General features: G+C 41.3%; 1 protein-coding gene across 1 annotated transcript; it reads right to left on the reverse strand.

Annotated features, from left to right (window-relative positions):
* Positions 1-588: 588 nt before the first annotated feature.
* On the reverse strand, positions 589-16,107 carry vwa5b1 (von Willebrand factor A domain containing 5B1). Its single transcript, XM_056423306.1, has 21 exons — positions 15,969-16,107; positions 15,651-15,812; positions 14,410-14,629; positions 14,043-14,197; positions 13,537-13,668; positions 12,370-12,494; positions 11,257-11,433; positions 10,122-10,232; positions 9,806-10,008; positions 8,522-8,636; positions 8,146-8,331; positions 7,731-7,920; positions 7,242-7,441; positions 6,086-6,308; positions 4,947-5,240; positions 4,683-4,820; positions 4,136-4,270; positions 3,534-3,605; positions 3,092-3,161; positions 2,141-2,255; positions 589-1,495 (listed from the first exon to the last, which is right to left on the reverse strand). The coding sequence occupies exons 1-21, from the start codon at positions 16,105-16,107 to the stop codon at positions 854-856; spliced, it is 3,804 nt and encodes a 1,267-aa protein (XP_056279281.1). The 3' UTR covers positions 589-853.
* Between the last annotated feature and the right edge of the window lie 1,683 nt (positions 16,108-17,790).

Below are 17,790 nucleotides of genomic sequence, written 5' to 3' on the forward strand. Positions count from 1 at the left end.
AAATTAGTGAGGCGCAATTATCCATATTACATCGTAAACATTTAGTAATAACAAGGCTAATTTTGCAGCCTGTTTTGGGACTATCGAGTCCAGGTCTGTGTGACTCTTTGAACCAAAAAACAATGCATGATTTAAAACCTCGAAGACGGGTGCTCAGATGAGTGAGAAAATATATACTATATGTATCATAAACAATAAACAGTAAATACCATGCTACTGAGATACACATTCATAGATTCCCACCTAAGCCACATATCTTTTCAACAAATCTTAACATATATTTTATATTTCTCTAGCTTTTTGCATATTTTTCTGTGTTTGCAGAGATGGCAAATATTAAGAACATGACAATAGAAAAGATAGGTTGTAATGCTTGCAAGTACTCAGATGCTGTCATGTAACATTTTCCACCACAATACAATCAATTCCGAAAGATTTAAAATGTGTCAAGCAGTTTTTCTCTGACACTCTTTTTGCAGCATTCACCCCATAACATCAATATGATGACAATAAGAGTTTTTCTCAGATGGTGACGGTCAATGGTCTAGCATGCTAATAATTTAACACTAATGTTCTTTGCCATGAAACTCAAATCTGTGGAATAAATCTGATTGGATCCTCTGGCTAACACGGATCCAGCTACAATATGGCACCAGCGAGGTAAAAGCTTGCACATCGTGCCTCTGAAGAGCCTGTGTTATGTTTGCAGATACAGCACATAACAGAGAAGAAAATACATATTGTTCACAACTGCAACAGCAAATTCTGACTCCAGAGGACAAAGAAGAGAACACTACAGCCTCAGTTAGCATAGTATGGAATTGAGTCCATTTCATCCTTGGATGAGCAGGCCTCAGACACTGTTAGGGTTGTAACAGAGCATGTTTAGTTGCAGGTTTTCATCCCAGTGTCTGAGGATCATGAAGAGCTGGTTGGCTGCAGCCTTGACGGAGGCCAAGTCTCGGCCTTCTGGAATTTCCTGCGCAGTCAGCCACATGCTGGCCTTGGCGGCTACGAGTTCCCACTCGATGAAATGACTGGCAGAGCTGTGCTCCAGCCAGGCGAGGGCCACAGCAGTGGCCCACACCATGCTCTCAGGATCCAGCATTCTCTTTGGACCACTGCTGGGCGATGCTGCTTCCAAGCTCCCTGAGGCGGAGCCCCGCCCACTTTCCACCTGGGCATGTGGGGAGAATGGGGGATCAGACGCCGTGGAAGGACCGGCATCCGTCCACAAGCTCCTGGACAGGTGAGAAGGGCTGTAGATGCCCACAGTGGGTTCTGCAGGTTGCTGATTTGTTTCACTTCCACACGGTGACCTGTGTCGGTCATCGACACTCTCAGCACGGCGGCTGCTGGAGTGAGACAGGTGGCCCAGGCTGGTGCGGTGGCTGGTGAAGGGGGACGTCCACTTTAACTTGTTCATGGGCACGCTGATGGCTTCACACAGAGCCGTGTCCAGCGGAAATGCGCCACTAGCCAACTGCAACAACACCTAGGCAGAGAAAATAGTTTACAGCTTGACAGAAAGTAAAGCTTATAGGGTCCAAATCCTTATTTTCAGGTTAATTTTTGTTTTTAAACTTCGTACTTACTTTGTCTGTCTGTATGTACTCTGAAACGGCCAAAGCCAAGTCTGCTCTAATTGCCTTGAAAATGATGGTGCAAGGCAGCAAACGCTGTTGTCAGACTGTTCGTGCAGTCAATAATAATGACATTAGGAAAAATAAAGAGTCTTCTGCTTTTCTTTTTAATTTGATCGCAATAGAATTCTAAAACGTGACAATACGATCAGACTCCTTTGTGGATTGACATTAGTTTAGCCATTTTAATGTTTTTGTGTGTGAATGTGTCAGTGTGTCTCTCGCTTTCTCACAAACAAACACACAGACAGAGTAAGGCGGGCTCTCAAAGAAAATCGTGCTTTGGGCCCCTTGTTGTCTAGAGCCTGATGGTTGGATTTAAATCAAATATGCATCGTACAATACAGCCTAGGTCCACTCATTGTTCCCATGCACTCTAACTGTCACAGACACATTTGTCTCTTTAGACAAATACAGTCATGTCGGTCCAAATTAAAGTCGATCAGAAGAAATGAAGATTGACGACAACCAACGCGTGTTATAGATCTGCAGCTCACTAGAGGAATGTAGTCTTTGTTCTCGTTGTCGCTCTCTCCAATTGACTTGCTGTGAGATCGACCCATGAATCCTCTGGCAGCCCGAGTCAGGAGGCGAGTCCTGCTGAGGGCCAACCTTGCAGCGGAGAGGGAGAGGCGGATGTAAATCACATTATGCTGAGCACACACCACATGCTGTTTTCATGAAGATAGGGAAAGCAACTGTTATTGATTATTCCGGTACACGTGCAGATTCGCAAAAGGGATCCAATAAATGTACGCTTTTTAGCCATGCTAGCAGCAGGGTTTTATCGGCATGTGGGTTGAGCAGTCAAGGTCTATTTGTCTTAGACTTAAATATCTCAACAACTATGGATTGTCCTACATTCACTGTACCAGCGCCACCATGAGGCTTTGTATGAAATGTCTCAACAACTGTACCTTTAGTACTTAGCTCAAATCTCCGCTGCGCCTATTGGGGCCAGTATAAACTATCAGATGTGATTGTAGGAGTGTCAAATCGCTAATGAAACTATTTCCCTTCTCCACCTTTCCAACGTCTTGATTGGGATGTGATCAAGCGAGTGCAACGCCATGAATGCCATCCGTCTCCCCAGCTTTCACCTCTGCCTCTCGAGTGAGGCCGAACAACACATCGTACAAACGTATTCTCTCGCCTAACCCAGGCGTAGAGCCTTATAGAGCAGCTAGCATGGCTGGAGACTCGTGGTCTTGTTTTACAAAAGGAGATCTATCGTCAATCATCCTTACAAGGTCACGACTGGTCCTCAAATAGTCCAGTATTATGGTGATGCATTAACCTCAAGACAGAACTTTCCAAAGTCAGAATACAGCTCATACACAAAGATGTTAAAAAAGAGAGCAGTTGTGGCTCAATTCCCCGTGTTTGCTCATGCAGTGGGACCACAGCTACAGAACATTTGCATCGCCAGCAAGTCTCCAATCACCCACCTGGCAGAACAAAGGCTCTCCATCAATTTCTGTGATTGGTCAGAGGTCACAGACGGACTCCTTTGGAAGACTTGGAAACAGAGAGAGAGAGACAGAGGCACTATTAGACAAGAGCAGGAGAGAGAGAGAAGCAGTGGTATTTTAGTCTCTAATAAAGAGGTAAAAATCCCAATGAGATGTAAGTCAAATCAGAGGGAGGTACAACACTGTGTTTTTGCTTCAATAGTTTTTTTTTTTTTGAATGTCTGGACAGCATTGCATCAACTTCAGTCATCACTTCTAAGAAGATGAATTTAAATGTCAATAATCTCATGTTTCACATTTGGACTGTTTTGCACAGATAAAGACACTCGGCCGGCAGTCGGCTTATATCAAAGGTCTTTCTGGAAGAAAATGGATGAGATGCAACAAATTCACTGACCGGTTGATGTGTGGCACTTACTATCTGTGAAGCTACTTCTCTCCCAGCCGCTGGAGGAGGAGGTGCTACACGGAGAGACGCCATCCTCCCCATCTGAGACAATGATCAAATGATTGAGATTAACTCTCAGCTGTCTATTACATTTTACTTCTTTATTTACAAAATCCCTCTTTTTCCTCAAGACATTACCAACACGAACGCTCATCATCTGTTCCCCCGCTGCGTGTGCACCTCTCCTTTTTACTGGCAGTGCCAGATGCTCAAGCAGTGTGCTCCTTTTGATCACCTGCTGTTGCTATGCCACCACTGAAAGCCAATTTAAAATGGTGTGCTCTTTTGCTGAAGTTGAAATATTTTTAATTTAAAGCAACACGCAGCTTTCTGAGTACTCTAGGTCTCCTAGTTACCAGCAGAGCAGGCTGCAACCTTTCCATTTCATATAACAATTGACTTTAATAGATATATGAACATAAATCTTGAAAATGTGTAATTTCCCCAAATATGACATCTGTCTATTGCAATGGTTCTCAAAGTCTGAGACTGGCACCCCTAAGCCCTTGTGTACTTCTATCTCAATGAAGTTGTAAATTAAATGTGAGCTAAATATATATGAAGAAGCCTACTGTTGGGCAGCAGGACATCGTCAGCTTCCTCCGACATGCCACCGGACTGAGAGCGACCCAGTCCGATGGAGTACCCTCTGTTCTTACTGCTCCCTGAACGAGACCTTGAATGTGAGCCCCGCTTCAGACCTTCACCTGAAAACAACATTCAAGAGTTTGGGATAATGGATAAACAGTTTTCTATAGCTGGACAATTTGCAAGTGCTTTTTTAGCCTTTGGATATTGGCTTATTTTATTCAGTCTGAACCAGCCTTAGCTTGTGGACTCTGGTGCGTGTCAAGTCCACAAGTCAGGAGAGAAATCTTACTTTCAGAAAACACAGAGGCACATTTCCCAAAATGTCCTTCAAAGTGACAATACTTTTAGTGTGAGTGTAGGACACAAGTCCACATACAAGGTCACTTTACAGACGATAGAACTACAAACAAAGTAAGTTCAACCGAAATAAGTCGCTCCAGGTTTTGTTTGCGGTCAATGTTCCGTTCAGATATGTGAGGATGGAACTGTGGGTGATATAAAGATTACCAACAGATCTATATGACTTACCACCGTTTATGTATTCAATACATGTCTGCAAATACTCATTAGTGTCCAGGTCGATGGGAATAAACGCTGTGTATTTGCTCAGTATGTTGCAGGCCTTGCTGGTATGGATAGCGTAGAGCTGGTACTTCCTGCCAGAGCCTGTGAATTGTAAAACAAAATCATCACAATGAATTAACATATCAAAGGAATACATAATATTACACTCTATTCATTCTAATCTTAAAATCCATTTCCATTAAACAATTAGATCCCAGTGGAGCTCACCGTGCTCAATCGCACACTCCTTATCCACCATGTGCTCAAAGTCACATATGATGGCGCGTCCAGCCATGTGGTGGAAGGTCTCGTTCCACAGCTCCTCGTGGACCTTTTCCTCACGTTCCCGGCCGTTCAGGAAGGGCTCGATATCAAAGACGACCTCCCACTTCACTAGTTTCCCACACAGCAGTCCGGACACCACCGCCTTGCAGTCCCCTTTGGGCTGGTTGGCTGCACCCAGATCTGAAGTGTGGGTCTCCTGTGGGGTTTCTGCTTGACATAACTGGTGTCCATAGCCATCTGAAAGATCACAGGTTTGATTCCTGAATGGGCATATTTATTGTGTGACTATGTATTCAAATCCATCCTTGTCATCTGCTATACTGACTGGATGTATGTTGGATTTATTCATGAAATATGTTTCCAAAGCTCTCGGATTCCAGCCAGCGTGAATGGAGCTCAAATCATTGTTTTCTAAAATGCTACCTTTTATGTTCCGGATAAATGTTCTGTTTTGTTCCCAATTATGACCATTTGCTGTCCTTCTCAAGAGTCACGTCTGTGCTTGACCATCAGTCATCTTTTCTCATCCTGGATTTTGGATGGATGTGATTTGAATCTGTTTTTAAGGCACATTTCATATTTTTATCATGAAAAGGAATTTAAAATACTTTAACATCATTAACTTAATCATTTAATTGCACAGAGTTAGATGAGAATATGAATAATACTTTTAATGTGTTTACAATATATTTGAAGCTATGGCCATAAGCCAGTTAGCTTAGTTTAGCATCATGACTGGAAACAGGTGGAAACCACTAGCCAATCCTGCACCTTTAAAGCTTACTAAATAACGCAAAACATATCTGATAGGTTTACTCTGTACATTTGTTTACTCTGACTAAAAAACAATTTCAACATAATTGAGAGCGGTATGAATCTGTTCATCAGCATGAAAGAGAATGTGTGTGTTTCCCAAAATGCCAAACTATTCGCGAAAAAGATGTGTTGATTGGTTTGGTTTCATAAAAACATATTCATCAGAAACACATTAATTCAATCCAATATTAATAATGCACTTGCAGATATATATGAAATGAATTGTTGGCATTTTCAGTAAAACCGACTTGTGCTTGTGGTCTCACCCGTATCTCCAACGCTGCCAACAGACGGGCTGTCGGTGGACGATCTGGATCCATCTTCCCCAGCGGAGGTGCGAGCTGCAGGCGGCGCCCCGATGCTGCTGGGCTGAGGATTCTCCTGAGGCTGCAAATGAAGCTCTGAGTCCACTTCCTGTTGAGTGAGCGGCCTGTGACAGCTGGCTTGACGCCCGCTGGAAGATGAGGCACACAGGCTTTCCAACTGTGGCTGAAAACAAGATTCAACATACGCCGGTTTAAATACGGTATGAACCTACCAGTAACCATTGTAATTCTAGTCATTGAGTGTGTTAATTCATGTGTATTTCACAGTGCTTTCAAGTATATACTACATTGCAGATGGTTCTGTAGTAGTTATTTTAACAGTCGTAACAGTTATTTTCATTGTATATTTATGTGAAGTTCAATTTTTTATTCCATGTTTGGTTTATAAAATGTCAGAAACTAGTAAAATAGTACCTCACTCTTTTCCCTGAATCTGATGTGATCAAGTTTTACATGTTGTCATAGTGAGGAACTAAAACCAAAAAGATATATACTGTATCATCACATATTGTTTCTGCAGTGTGATACAATGTTTTTTAATGAATAAATATAACAGAAGCCTGTTTTGAGTTTTGGGAGAAAGGTAAGAGCATTCATATTCTCAACGTTCTTTGCACGGATTAAAATAAATCTGAATTTGATGTCTTAATTTTTCTGGAAATAGACAAACAAGGGCAGTGGATCCTCAGCTTAATTTGCAAATAGAAGATATAATGTCTCCAAAGTCCAGTGAACTCTGCTTAGTTATACTGAGATGCTCCCCGAGCAATATTCAGACGTAATTACCATTCATAAATGTTGCCCTTCATCATTGAGGAGAGCACATTAGTCTGTTCTTCATTACACTCCAGTCCAGAGGGTCAGATGGCTGTTTAATTTATACATGCAGGCCAGATACAAATTATGTGGTTTTCCCTATAAAGACACTATGACAACTGAGTCATGAGAGAAAATGAGCAGTTAAAACAGATTTGTGTCTTTAATGTGCATGTGTGCACCTAAACATACAACACGTGTACATTGGTGAAGCTCAGTTTTGCAGCACTGGTTTGAGATCTGTCATGTGAATGTTGTTCTTGAGGGCGAGAGACCAGACCTGGTAGTCGTTCCTCCACTGGGCCTCATGCTCAGGGCTCATCTGGCCGATCAGCTCCTGGACTTTGGCTCTCCTCAGTGGATTCTTTGCCACCACAGAGCTGGGATCACTGGGAGTGAAGACCTTCTTAGCTGGATTGTACTCTGTTATCTGGTTGGTGCTGTATGCCCGTCTTCTTGGAGAGGTCTTACAATCCATCCCTGATGTGTTGTCGCGAAACAGAAATCATCAACACAAAACGAGTCAATGTAGACATTTTTGACATACATTTTCCTTTATGTTTCTCTCAGATGAGAAAAGAGGAGATACTTTGCAGCTTCATCAGGCCTTTTATCTACATTGTATTGTTAAGCTAATTTATTGACCGGCCCAAATGACTAGACAGACAGTTTCAGCCGATTGCCATGGCCGGCTCATTAGTCCAGCCGACATTTGTGTTACAAAAGACGATTGAAATAGTAACAAGATGCATGCACTCTGGGTTCTTACCCACAGTGTCATGCTCTGTGGGGACAGGGCTGTCTGGCATGGAGTCTTGGTAGGAATCGTACAGTGGTGCTTCTCTGTAGGACCCTGGAAAGTCGCTGCCTGTCTTCACCGCGTCCTCCTCTTGAGATTGGTAAAACACGGAGCTGGCTGACTCGATGGAGCGCATCATGCTGTATCGCCTCCTCTTATCCTGTTCACATTTGGAGTTGGTGACACATCCAACGTTTGATTAAAAGATGTCCTTCACAGAGGGCTTTTTTTAGTCACCATGAAAACCAAGTCATTAAAATGAAACAACAACATCATTTATTAAGCCGGGCATTAACTAAATTAATTTCCTTTCCTGAAATATTTACAACACAGAAGGTCGTCCTGCAAGCATTTTGTCTTGTTTCAATCAATGTCTTCCACTTACAGATTTGGGGTTGGCGTGGTAGCGGGTGGCGTCGCACACCACACTGTAGCCAATCAAGCTGTCTCCTGGAAACAGGAAGGTGTTGCCCACGGGGGACAGCAGCACTTCTTTCGTCTCAGGAAAGAGCCATTCGATGGAAATGTCACTGAGTACTGGAGACATGGTTTTCTTCAGCGACTTTATCATCTGTAGAGTAAAAGTAAGACAACTAAAATAGACGTCACACGTGGCTCCTCGCTGCCTAGACAGCTAAGGCGTATCTGAGATATGATTACCTAATTGATATCAGTGGAAGACACTCTGTGTTTATGAACTGGAGTATAATGGCTCTCTAGTGGCCCTCAGACTAGCTGGCAATACAGCTGGAAATCAGTACCTTAGGCTGCAGCCTCTCTCCTTCAGTCAGGAACTCCGCTGTTCCTTTGGAAACTCTCGCCAGTCCCTGCACCAGCCTCCTGCAAGCCTTCTGTCCTATGCCGAAAGTGAAACATCTGCGCAAACACATTAAACCCAGCGGCTCCGTGGATCAAAAGAATGATAACGGGTATCTTCTCAGGATGGTCACACGTTTTGCAGAGATCTAAAGAGCTGCTTTGGAGATGTATATATTTGTTCATGTCCTAAAACAGATATGATCTTGCATGACGGAAGGTCGAGACATGCCCGCTGCCTCTCAGAGTGCTCCTGAGAGGTTCGTTGATGCTGAATTTGACCATTTTCATAAAAATGTTCACAGAGGGATGAGCTGGCTGATTTCATTGCACCAGCTATGTCCCTTTGCATTTTTAATGAGCCTAGATTAAAACAGAAATGTCACCTCTTGCATACTGTCGGTAGAAGACAACCTTTTCGGGACAGATTCCTTGTTGTTTGGTCTGGTCTCAGACTGGCTGCGCTGATTTGTAAGCATAGTGTGATAATGACCATGGGAGTGTCAATAAATTACGGAGGCTCTGTGTACCTAATGCAATCCTCTGGGGGCGGTTATCCATTAAAAAGGGGAAGACAAAAGTCAATTATTTCCAGAGTGACTCAGGAAAGGGATTCACAGTGTGAGACTTAGATGCAGGCTTTAAAATGAAATGATTTCCCAGTGTATTGCAGATCTATTGTGCCACCGGCGCTCACTATCAGTTGTAACATTACAACAATGTAAACAACGATCTAAAATCAAAGCTGCACAAATGCCCTTGTCTTCTCCTCTTGGGACAAATTATTTGTGGTGATGGACATGATGTTTGACATTCAGACAACATTTGATATAGATTTCTGGATTTCATTTCAGTGGATTATTGCTTCATATCCGGTTATTAAAGCCCCTGATAATTCCTGAATGTGACTTTATCTCCTTCGTCAACTGTGCTGTTTCTATTTGCATAATTGTCATGAAGAAAAGATGAATGTAGTATCATTTCCTTTGACATACAATAGCTTCTCAGCCGGTGCTGTCACTACAACATACTCCCTGTTAACTCAGCAGCTACCGCACACACATCTATGTCAGGGTGGGCCATGTGCAATGTCTGCCACTACGAATCATAGTGTTCCACCAGAACAGCTTTGAGACAATATGACAATATCATTACTCATTATTGATCTTTTTCCTACATTCTAACATTCAGATTAGAGGTCAGTTGTGAACCTTAGCAGGAATACTTACCTGATGTAGCGTGCATGGCTGCGAACCAGCTCGATGACTTTGCCTGTGTTGCTGGTGGCTCCATCAGTGAGCAAGAAGAGGAGGCGGGGGTGTCCGCTGAACATCGGCTCCCTCAGGATCCAACTGAGCGGTGCCAGGACGTTGGTCCCCCCCATGTCGGCTCGGATCTTCCGAACATAATCACAGGCCAGAGCCAGGGCTTCCTGAGATAAAGAGGAAAGAAAGAAAGCTTATTTCTTGAGATACAGCATCTTATGATTGTTTTGGATACATTTTCACAACAGAGCTGCATCACTGTATTCCAAAGCTGCTGTACCTCCTCATAGTTTTGGCTGGTTGTGAATAGTGATTTAAAAGTGGAGCCGAAGCCGATGATGTTAAAAATGCAGCCTGGAACGAGACTCTTGAGAATCACCACCATGGCATCCTGAGAAGAAGAGAGACAGAGAACAGATTAATTTAACGTTCAGAAAGTAGAACAGAACATCTTCAAAGGCAATGCCCTCGTTCTGTTCATTAGGTGCTTAACGTCCTGTTGAACATCTCCACTGCATTACAACTATGTCTGCGGATGTCTGGTTGAATGAAAGCACAGCTGTTGTCGCTGTACAGCTGATTTTTCTTAAGCAGAGGAGAAAAGAAAAGTGGCATCACGCGGTGTCCTTTCATCCATCACTGCTTCTTTTAGGGCAGTTTCTAGGAATGACCACTTAGCTCAACCTTCATTCAGGTAGAGAGCACAAAGAGCCCACCAGACAATCAATCATAAAATACCTCTTCAGATGCATTCACAAAGAAAAAAGATTGCCATGTAATGTTTTAAGAGATATTTTTAAAGCCATTCTGCAGAATTGTTTGAAGGTCAGTGCAAAAATAGTCATAGCATCACTGGCTTTTACCGGATACCGGGGCCTTAAGCCCAGACATTGTAGTGTCAGACACATCCAATAAAAAGGTTATAAATCAACACCGCGGGTAGGGTGAATGCAAAATCAGCCAAATAATCTACCAACATATTGAAAGAAATATCAACCTTGAATGAGTTGGCTCTGTAGATATTAAAGAAAGGTCACATGATGTGTGCGAGACATCAACGTGTTCCTGTCTAAAACCTAGCAACTGGAAGCAATTTGGGGAGTAATGAATGAGTTATATGATTGATAATCAGCAAAGATTGCAGAATCAGTTTGGTGGTGAGCCTGGAAATCAATTATATAGCCTCTAATGTCATATCATGTTCACCATGTGTTTTGAGGCATTAGCTTTACATGTAATATTATTATCGTGTTGTGTTGTGTGTTGACTGTATGTAACACACCATAACTCAGCATGCACACAAAAAAACCATCTTTAAAGTGGTGACGTGACAATGTATATGTAAATGCAGCGTATGCCTGTGTTTTTGCATGTGCATCTATGCAAGAAATATAACACACTGAGATTAAAAATACCTTCACACAGTTGATGTTAACCCCGCTCATGCTGCCGCTACGGTCAATGAGGAAGATAAACTCGCCGTGAACCTTCCTCAGGTCTGAGCTTATGGACTTGAGGTCAGGGCAAAAGTTCAACATGACCACAGGGTTGTGGAGGATGTCCTTATGGAGTCGCCTGTGAATGACATCTATCTGTAAAGACAGAGGAATATAAATCAAAGGCATATATTTAATTGGGAGATTCGGCACAGTGAGATAACTGGACTTTTTATGAATGGACAGACTTAATTGCAACGCTTAAAGAAGGCAATGAATGGGACTTGATCGGCCTGACAGACAGGGCACATCAATTATTGGAGACGTGCAGAAAATTCCAATCTGAATGTGAAGCTTCCGTGCAGTGTTTCCATAGAAACCCATTTTATGGCGAAGTGCTCTTTCTTCTTCTGTTTACCTCCGCTGGTCACTTTACTGCTCATGGCACAGATGTAATGGACGAGGCAGGTACACAAATATTCGTGGGATGGAAAGTAACTGAGTTTATTAAAGTACCATTTTAAACTTCTTGTACTTTAATTATTTTGTTTTTTCGCCACTTTATTTTTCTACTCCAAAAGATTTCTGAGAAAAATATTGTTATTTTTACTTCCTTTGCCCGAAAGCTTTAACTACTCTACAAATGTAAAAAAAGTTGCACCTTTTCTGTCCAGTGTAAACCTTGTTTCTCCAAATGTGGTGATCTTTTAACTTAAATGTTTATTATTAACTGGGGGATTCTGTGTTTTTGGCTGAACAGTAATCAGAAAAAACTTAGACACAGTAATACCGCAATAATTAAAATAAAACATCATATATAATAGAAAGACATTGAAAGCCAACAACTATTGGGAATATCTTCACTTTTACTTAAGTGAAAGAACTGAATATACTTCCCCCACCACTGGATTGCAATATGTTGTTAGATATAAAAAAACAATAGGACATAATCATTGCAGCTTCTCAAATATAGTATTTATTGCAGGGCATTGTTCATGATGTTGCGCTACTTTGTCGTCTTTACCACTCTCCCGGTGGTGTGATAATGTCATCAGTTCAGGTGCATGGTGCGGATGTCGAGGACACACTCACTTTCCTCTCATCGCTGGAGTCCTTCTTGGCAGCCTTGATGAAATCACTCCGACCGTGAATATATTCATCGTACTCCTCCTGGGTCATGTCTCCATTCTCAATAAGCACATGTGGCAGATGAGGCTCTAAAGTGGCACAGTAGGTCAACGAACATATATAACTTGAAATATTACAGGCAAATTATGTCTATCAGTGGTTTATCCACACTTTCATGTGAGAACGAGGAGGTGGTTGTGTATAAAGATGCTGTATCACAGCTGGGTCTCAATACGACATAATTAGCTCAGAAGGTTGAGTGAATCCTGGGGATTTGGAAAATTCATGGGTGGACCTTTTAATCAGTTACTCCATCATTTCTGCTGCTTATCAAGTGATTCATGGTTCTTTGTTAATTTAATTATATTATTGGTCATTATTGGAATATACTGTAGGGAAATACTGACAAAATGGGATATAAATGTCAATAAATTAATGGATTTAATTAAAAACTCCAGAGGCGTTATCATCCGTACTGGTTTAAAAGATGTCTTTCTTACTTTGACAACAGGTATTAGATTGTTGATGTGGTAATAAAAATGTCTTTGAAAATCTCAAATTCGACTTGACGAACTCAGCAGTAACCTTGTGGTAATATACATGACAACGTGTTGTCAGTTCATTAATCAACCAGGCCGGTGTTTTCTGTAATAGCACTCAGTATTTGTCTATCTCTGCTTGAGCTGAACATCCATGTTGTGATTGAAACTGCAGCACAAGTCTGAGCTGAATTAAATTGCCCGGCAGTGGCAGCAGGTCTGTTTGTGAACAAAGCCTTCATAAAAGGGCTATTGGATCTGGAACACCGGGGCTCATTCCTGCCTCTGGGAGACAACTGGCCCACACATAGTGTCGGTCAAGACTGCAGAGAGAAATGAGAGCCCAAGGAAAGAAAACACAGACCTGACATTGCACACCCACACAAAACAGTGGGACTGGAATATCATACATCAGAAGAAACACAAAGTGAGGCGGTAAATCACATACTCGTGACCTTTGCACCAAAAATTTTATTTAATAAGCCTGACAGGGCAGTACAAAATATTTCTAAATGATTGTACTTAAGAGAGGAGGGTAGGATAATCAATTGAAAGGTGTTGCTGATCATGAGTTTTGAAGCTGTGGACCTACCATTCGGGTAGATGAGGATTTTGACAGGACAGTCATAAGTGTACTTGTCAGCCAGAGTGACCACAACGCTTGTGGCAGAGCGAGCCAGCGGGTCTGCATCAGCTCGGATGGCGTGAGATGGGCTTTCCACACCTACACAGAGCAACAGCCAGAGCAGATCAAATAACCAGTGACTTCACCTCCAGTAATAGTAGAAATAACAATGTTATGAAAACAAAAAACCTCCAAAAGATGTTAAAAGCTACTTATGCTCTGATGATAAAATTATCAAATATAAAGCAATCCCTCATTCTGATGAATGGGCTTTTTTTCCTGAGAGTTTGATGAAAATAAATTACAATTGTATTATATGTATAGGATAAATATGAAGCGACAGCAAGTAAACACTATGTAGCATAAAGGTTGTAATGGAAATATTTCCCAGATTCACAAAATCCAATTGTGATGATAGATAGATAGATAGATTACAATCAAATATATGACATGTATTGGGTAATTTCTCTGACCTGAGAGGAGATAGGGGGCCCGTATCTCTAGCTGGAAGTTAAACTCGTAGTCCATGGAGTTGATGGCCTCCTCCTCCAGCAGTGAAGACAACCACAGCTGAGAGAGGTTAGCAGTTTGATCGTGAGGACTCGAGGCACAACTGTGCCTGTCCCGCCTAAAATTTGCAAAGCATAACTACATTCAAATGGAGCCATCCTGAATGAACATATGAGATGTTTCCATCCATACACAACAACATTTGTAGTCTGAAAATCCAGTTAGCTGTGTCAAATCCAACTTCAAAATATAACAATTTCAACATGGAACATGGTGTAATATGATCAAGGCAGCGACTTTTAGATTTTATTAATCTCTCTGTTTTCTTACGTTCTGGAGAAGTTTGGGGATAGTCCCTGCTCCTCGTTGATGGTCCTCTGTACCCGAGGTGTACACACCGATGGGGACGAGACCATGATACCTCCGTCGGGCAGGGTGGACAGCTCAGAGGAGGTGCTCACCAGAATATGGACTGTCTCCATAGGAGGGATGATCCCGAGGTTAACCACTAACACCGTCCTCTCCAAATCCTCATCAATCACTATATGTCCTGTAAAACCAGAATGGATGAGCAACCAAATATTTTATTTTACCACAAGTTATATTGGCACCCAAGCTAATGCTAAGATGCTATCCTTTTAACCTGAAATACAACTTCATTTTCAGATATGGGGGTGACAATGAGCTTCTTAGTTTAGGTGAATTGCCACACTATGGAATTATTATTAAAATGATATAACACTCCACATTAACTATTGTACTGTATTACTTCAGTTGGAGCTGCCTAAACCTCTCCCATAATTGCATCTGTAAAATCTGACCATCTGATGAAAATGTGTTCACCTGTATAACCATGTCACTGAAGACTTAAAGTTAACTGCATTTATATAAGGTTTTGTTATTTTTAGAAAAAAACTAAAAAAGAATGATTAAAATTAAAGCAGCACAGACAAACGTCCTGTTTTAGTGTTAAGAATGAGTCAAGATCCAAAAACCTTGGATCCCAAAAGCAACATTCCAACTACCTGTCTTTTCAAAGCATTACTTTTTTTGTTTGCAACAAAGGCTTTCTGTTCAAATGTGTAGTCACAGACCTGACACAAGATGTGTTGGTGTGTCATCACATTAAAGTACAGCAGTGCCGCTTTAAACCTACATGAGCAGCACAACAAGCTGTAAACAACACATTGAATTATGAACACCTTTTAAGGTGATTTGGTTGCTTATTTACACATCCAGCTTACACAGAGCAACAATAACAAAAACATGGAAGTCATGTTTCAGATGACATGGCAAATGTAAGTTCAAAGGTCACTCTCTTTTCGCTGTTTTGATCCCACCAACTCCTTGGGAAAGTCGCTTCAGCTGCTAAATGCTCCTTTGTGTTCAGCTCGTCACTAACTTTGACTGTCGGCCGTTTGGTGCTGAGCAGCTAGCGTTCAGTGAGTGGGGTTATCGGAGATTTTAGCAAAGCTGACTGCTGCTGCTAGAAACAGGGTTTTACACATTGTCATTTAATCACTAGTATAGCACTAATATAAAGATATTGATTCGAGCAGTTTCAATCTTACCGCTGCCACTCTGGAGGGCTCCATTTGATGTCTTGCAGCAATCGACATAACACTCGTCTATCTTTGCCTTGTCTTTGATTTGCAGTGTTATAATCTGACTCGATATCATTGACTCAAACCCCACAACAATAGAATTTTCCTCCAGTGGATAAATGAAGATCCCTAAAAGGCAGTTGGAGAGGAAAAAACATCAAAAAACACAAATAAGAGCATGAACCAGATGATGAAATATGTCCAGTCAATGATTTCACAACAGTGTGTTTCAGAGCATACGGTTGGTTGAAAGTGGCTAGCGTTCACTAACGTAAACACACTCACCCTCAATTGCATGATCTTCAATATTTTCATAGGTCATAGAGGCCGTCATGGCCAGAGTGTAACCCATGACACAGGAAGTGATATCAGAGACACTGAGGGGCAGAGCGCTTCGGTTCTCCTTGTTAATGAGTCCAGGCATGGTGTTGGTTTTAGGATTCTGGTTTGTTGTCAACAAAGTCCAAAAAAAATCAGCAGATAGTTATATGACACTTCAGACACAAAAGCTGTGATAAGGAAATAAATAAACATATAAATCCATTGTGTAAAATATACTTTATAGTTTAAACAACAATTGAAGAAATTATTATAACGTAATTCATGACTATGAAATGTTATTTCATGATTGTTATTGTAATAATACCAGAGTTTTATTGGACATGTATTATCAAATCATTTCCTCAGCCAATCACATGTCCCCTACCTCTCAAGCAAGCTCAACAAACTGCTACCAAAAGTTAACTTCTGATAGCTTGAGTGAAAGAGTTGCAACACCACAGTGTGGAAATATTCAAGCACAAATAAATGGCATGCATTAAAAAAAATTAAGAAATATTGTCATCAAATCATGAAACCACCTAAAGTAAAAGTAGGCTATAGGATGCACAATGGTGCATTTCTGGATAATGCATATTATATCATTTAATGATATGAAGGCTATTGATGAATGTGTTTGTGTTATTTTAATGTTGCTGATGGTAAAGATGAGAGTTATTTTGTCCTATATACTGCCTATATATATATATATATATATATATATATACTGGGAGATTATCATTTTTACCACGGGTCAAAGACATGAAGTTCTAAGATATATTTGCACCACCCTGTACTGAATAGTCATCTAGAAAGCTGCTTTCATCTAGTTTTAGAGTTTGAAATGAGGCCTTGCTGTGTGTTTGATGTACATGCTTGGCACACAATAATACATCATCATTTTGTTTGTTGATATATTTTGTAGGCCTATATTATATTTTGTAGGCCTATATCTGCATCTGCAAATGTCATAATCTGGAGTTTGTGTCTCGTTTTGTGTCTTGTTTTGAAGTCCTTGTGTCTGTCTCCCTGTGATTGTCTGCCCTGGTCCTGATTGTTTCCTTCTGTGTGGTTGCTGGTCCCGCCCTCATTGTGTTCACCTGTGTCTCGTTCCCCGTTGTCCAATCACCTCCGCCTGCCTGTGTATGTAAACCATGTTCGTCTCATTCTCAGTGTGGTTTCGTACTGTTTGTTCCGCGTTTTTGTCGTCCTGTTAGTTGTCTGAGATAAAATATTGTTTTTTTGCAGTAGTGTCGGCATTTGGGTCCTCTCTCTCTGCGACATCCGTGACTTACCATGACAGCAAAGGAACCAATTAAATGTATGAAATTAATGTCGTGGATTAAAGAGTGCAATATTTCCCTATGAAATGGAGTAATGTAGTAGAAGTGGCCTCTTCAGTCGGACAACATGGAAATAAAGCACAAGTTCCTCAAAGCTGTACTTAGGCCCTACAGTACTTGAGTAAATACATGTGTTTATGTTCCACCACTGAGCAACAACAATGTCAAAAGTTATTCATAATCATAATAGCTGTTGATGTATGTAAAGACAGTATACAGAAAGAAAATAACATGGGCTGTGAGCTGAGCTTGAATTATTATTCTGTGAAGAGTCTCCGTTAGCTGCTAGCTACTAGCTACTAGCTTATGTTGGTCTGTCCAACCTCAAAGAGAGACTGTTTATCATCCTGATTGTCAGAGTCATGGCTTTCTTAGAGGAACCTCTTTGGAATTAAAACACAGCCAATAAATAGTTGATTGAGAATGCTTTGGGGATTGGTGTTTAT

Source organism: Pseudoliparis swirei, chromosome 9, assembly GCF_029220125.1.
Source record: "Pseudoliparis swirei isolate HS2019 ecotype Mariana Trench chromosome 9, NWPU_hadal_v1, whole genome shotgun sequence".
In the NCBI taxonomy this organism is placed as follows: Eukaryota; Metazoa; Chordata; class Actinopteri; order Perciformes; family Liparidae; genus Pseudoliparis; species Pseudoliparis swirei.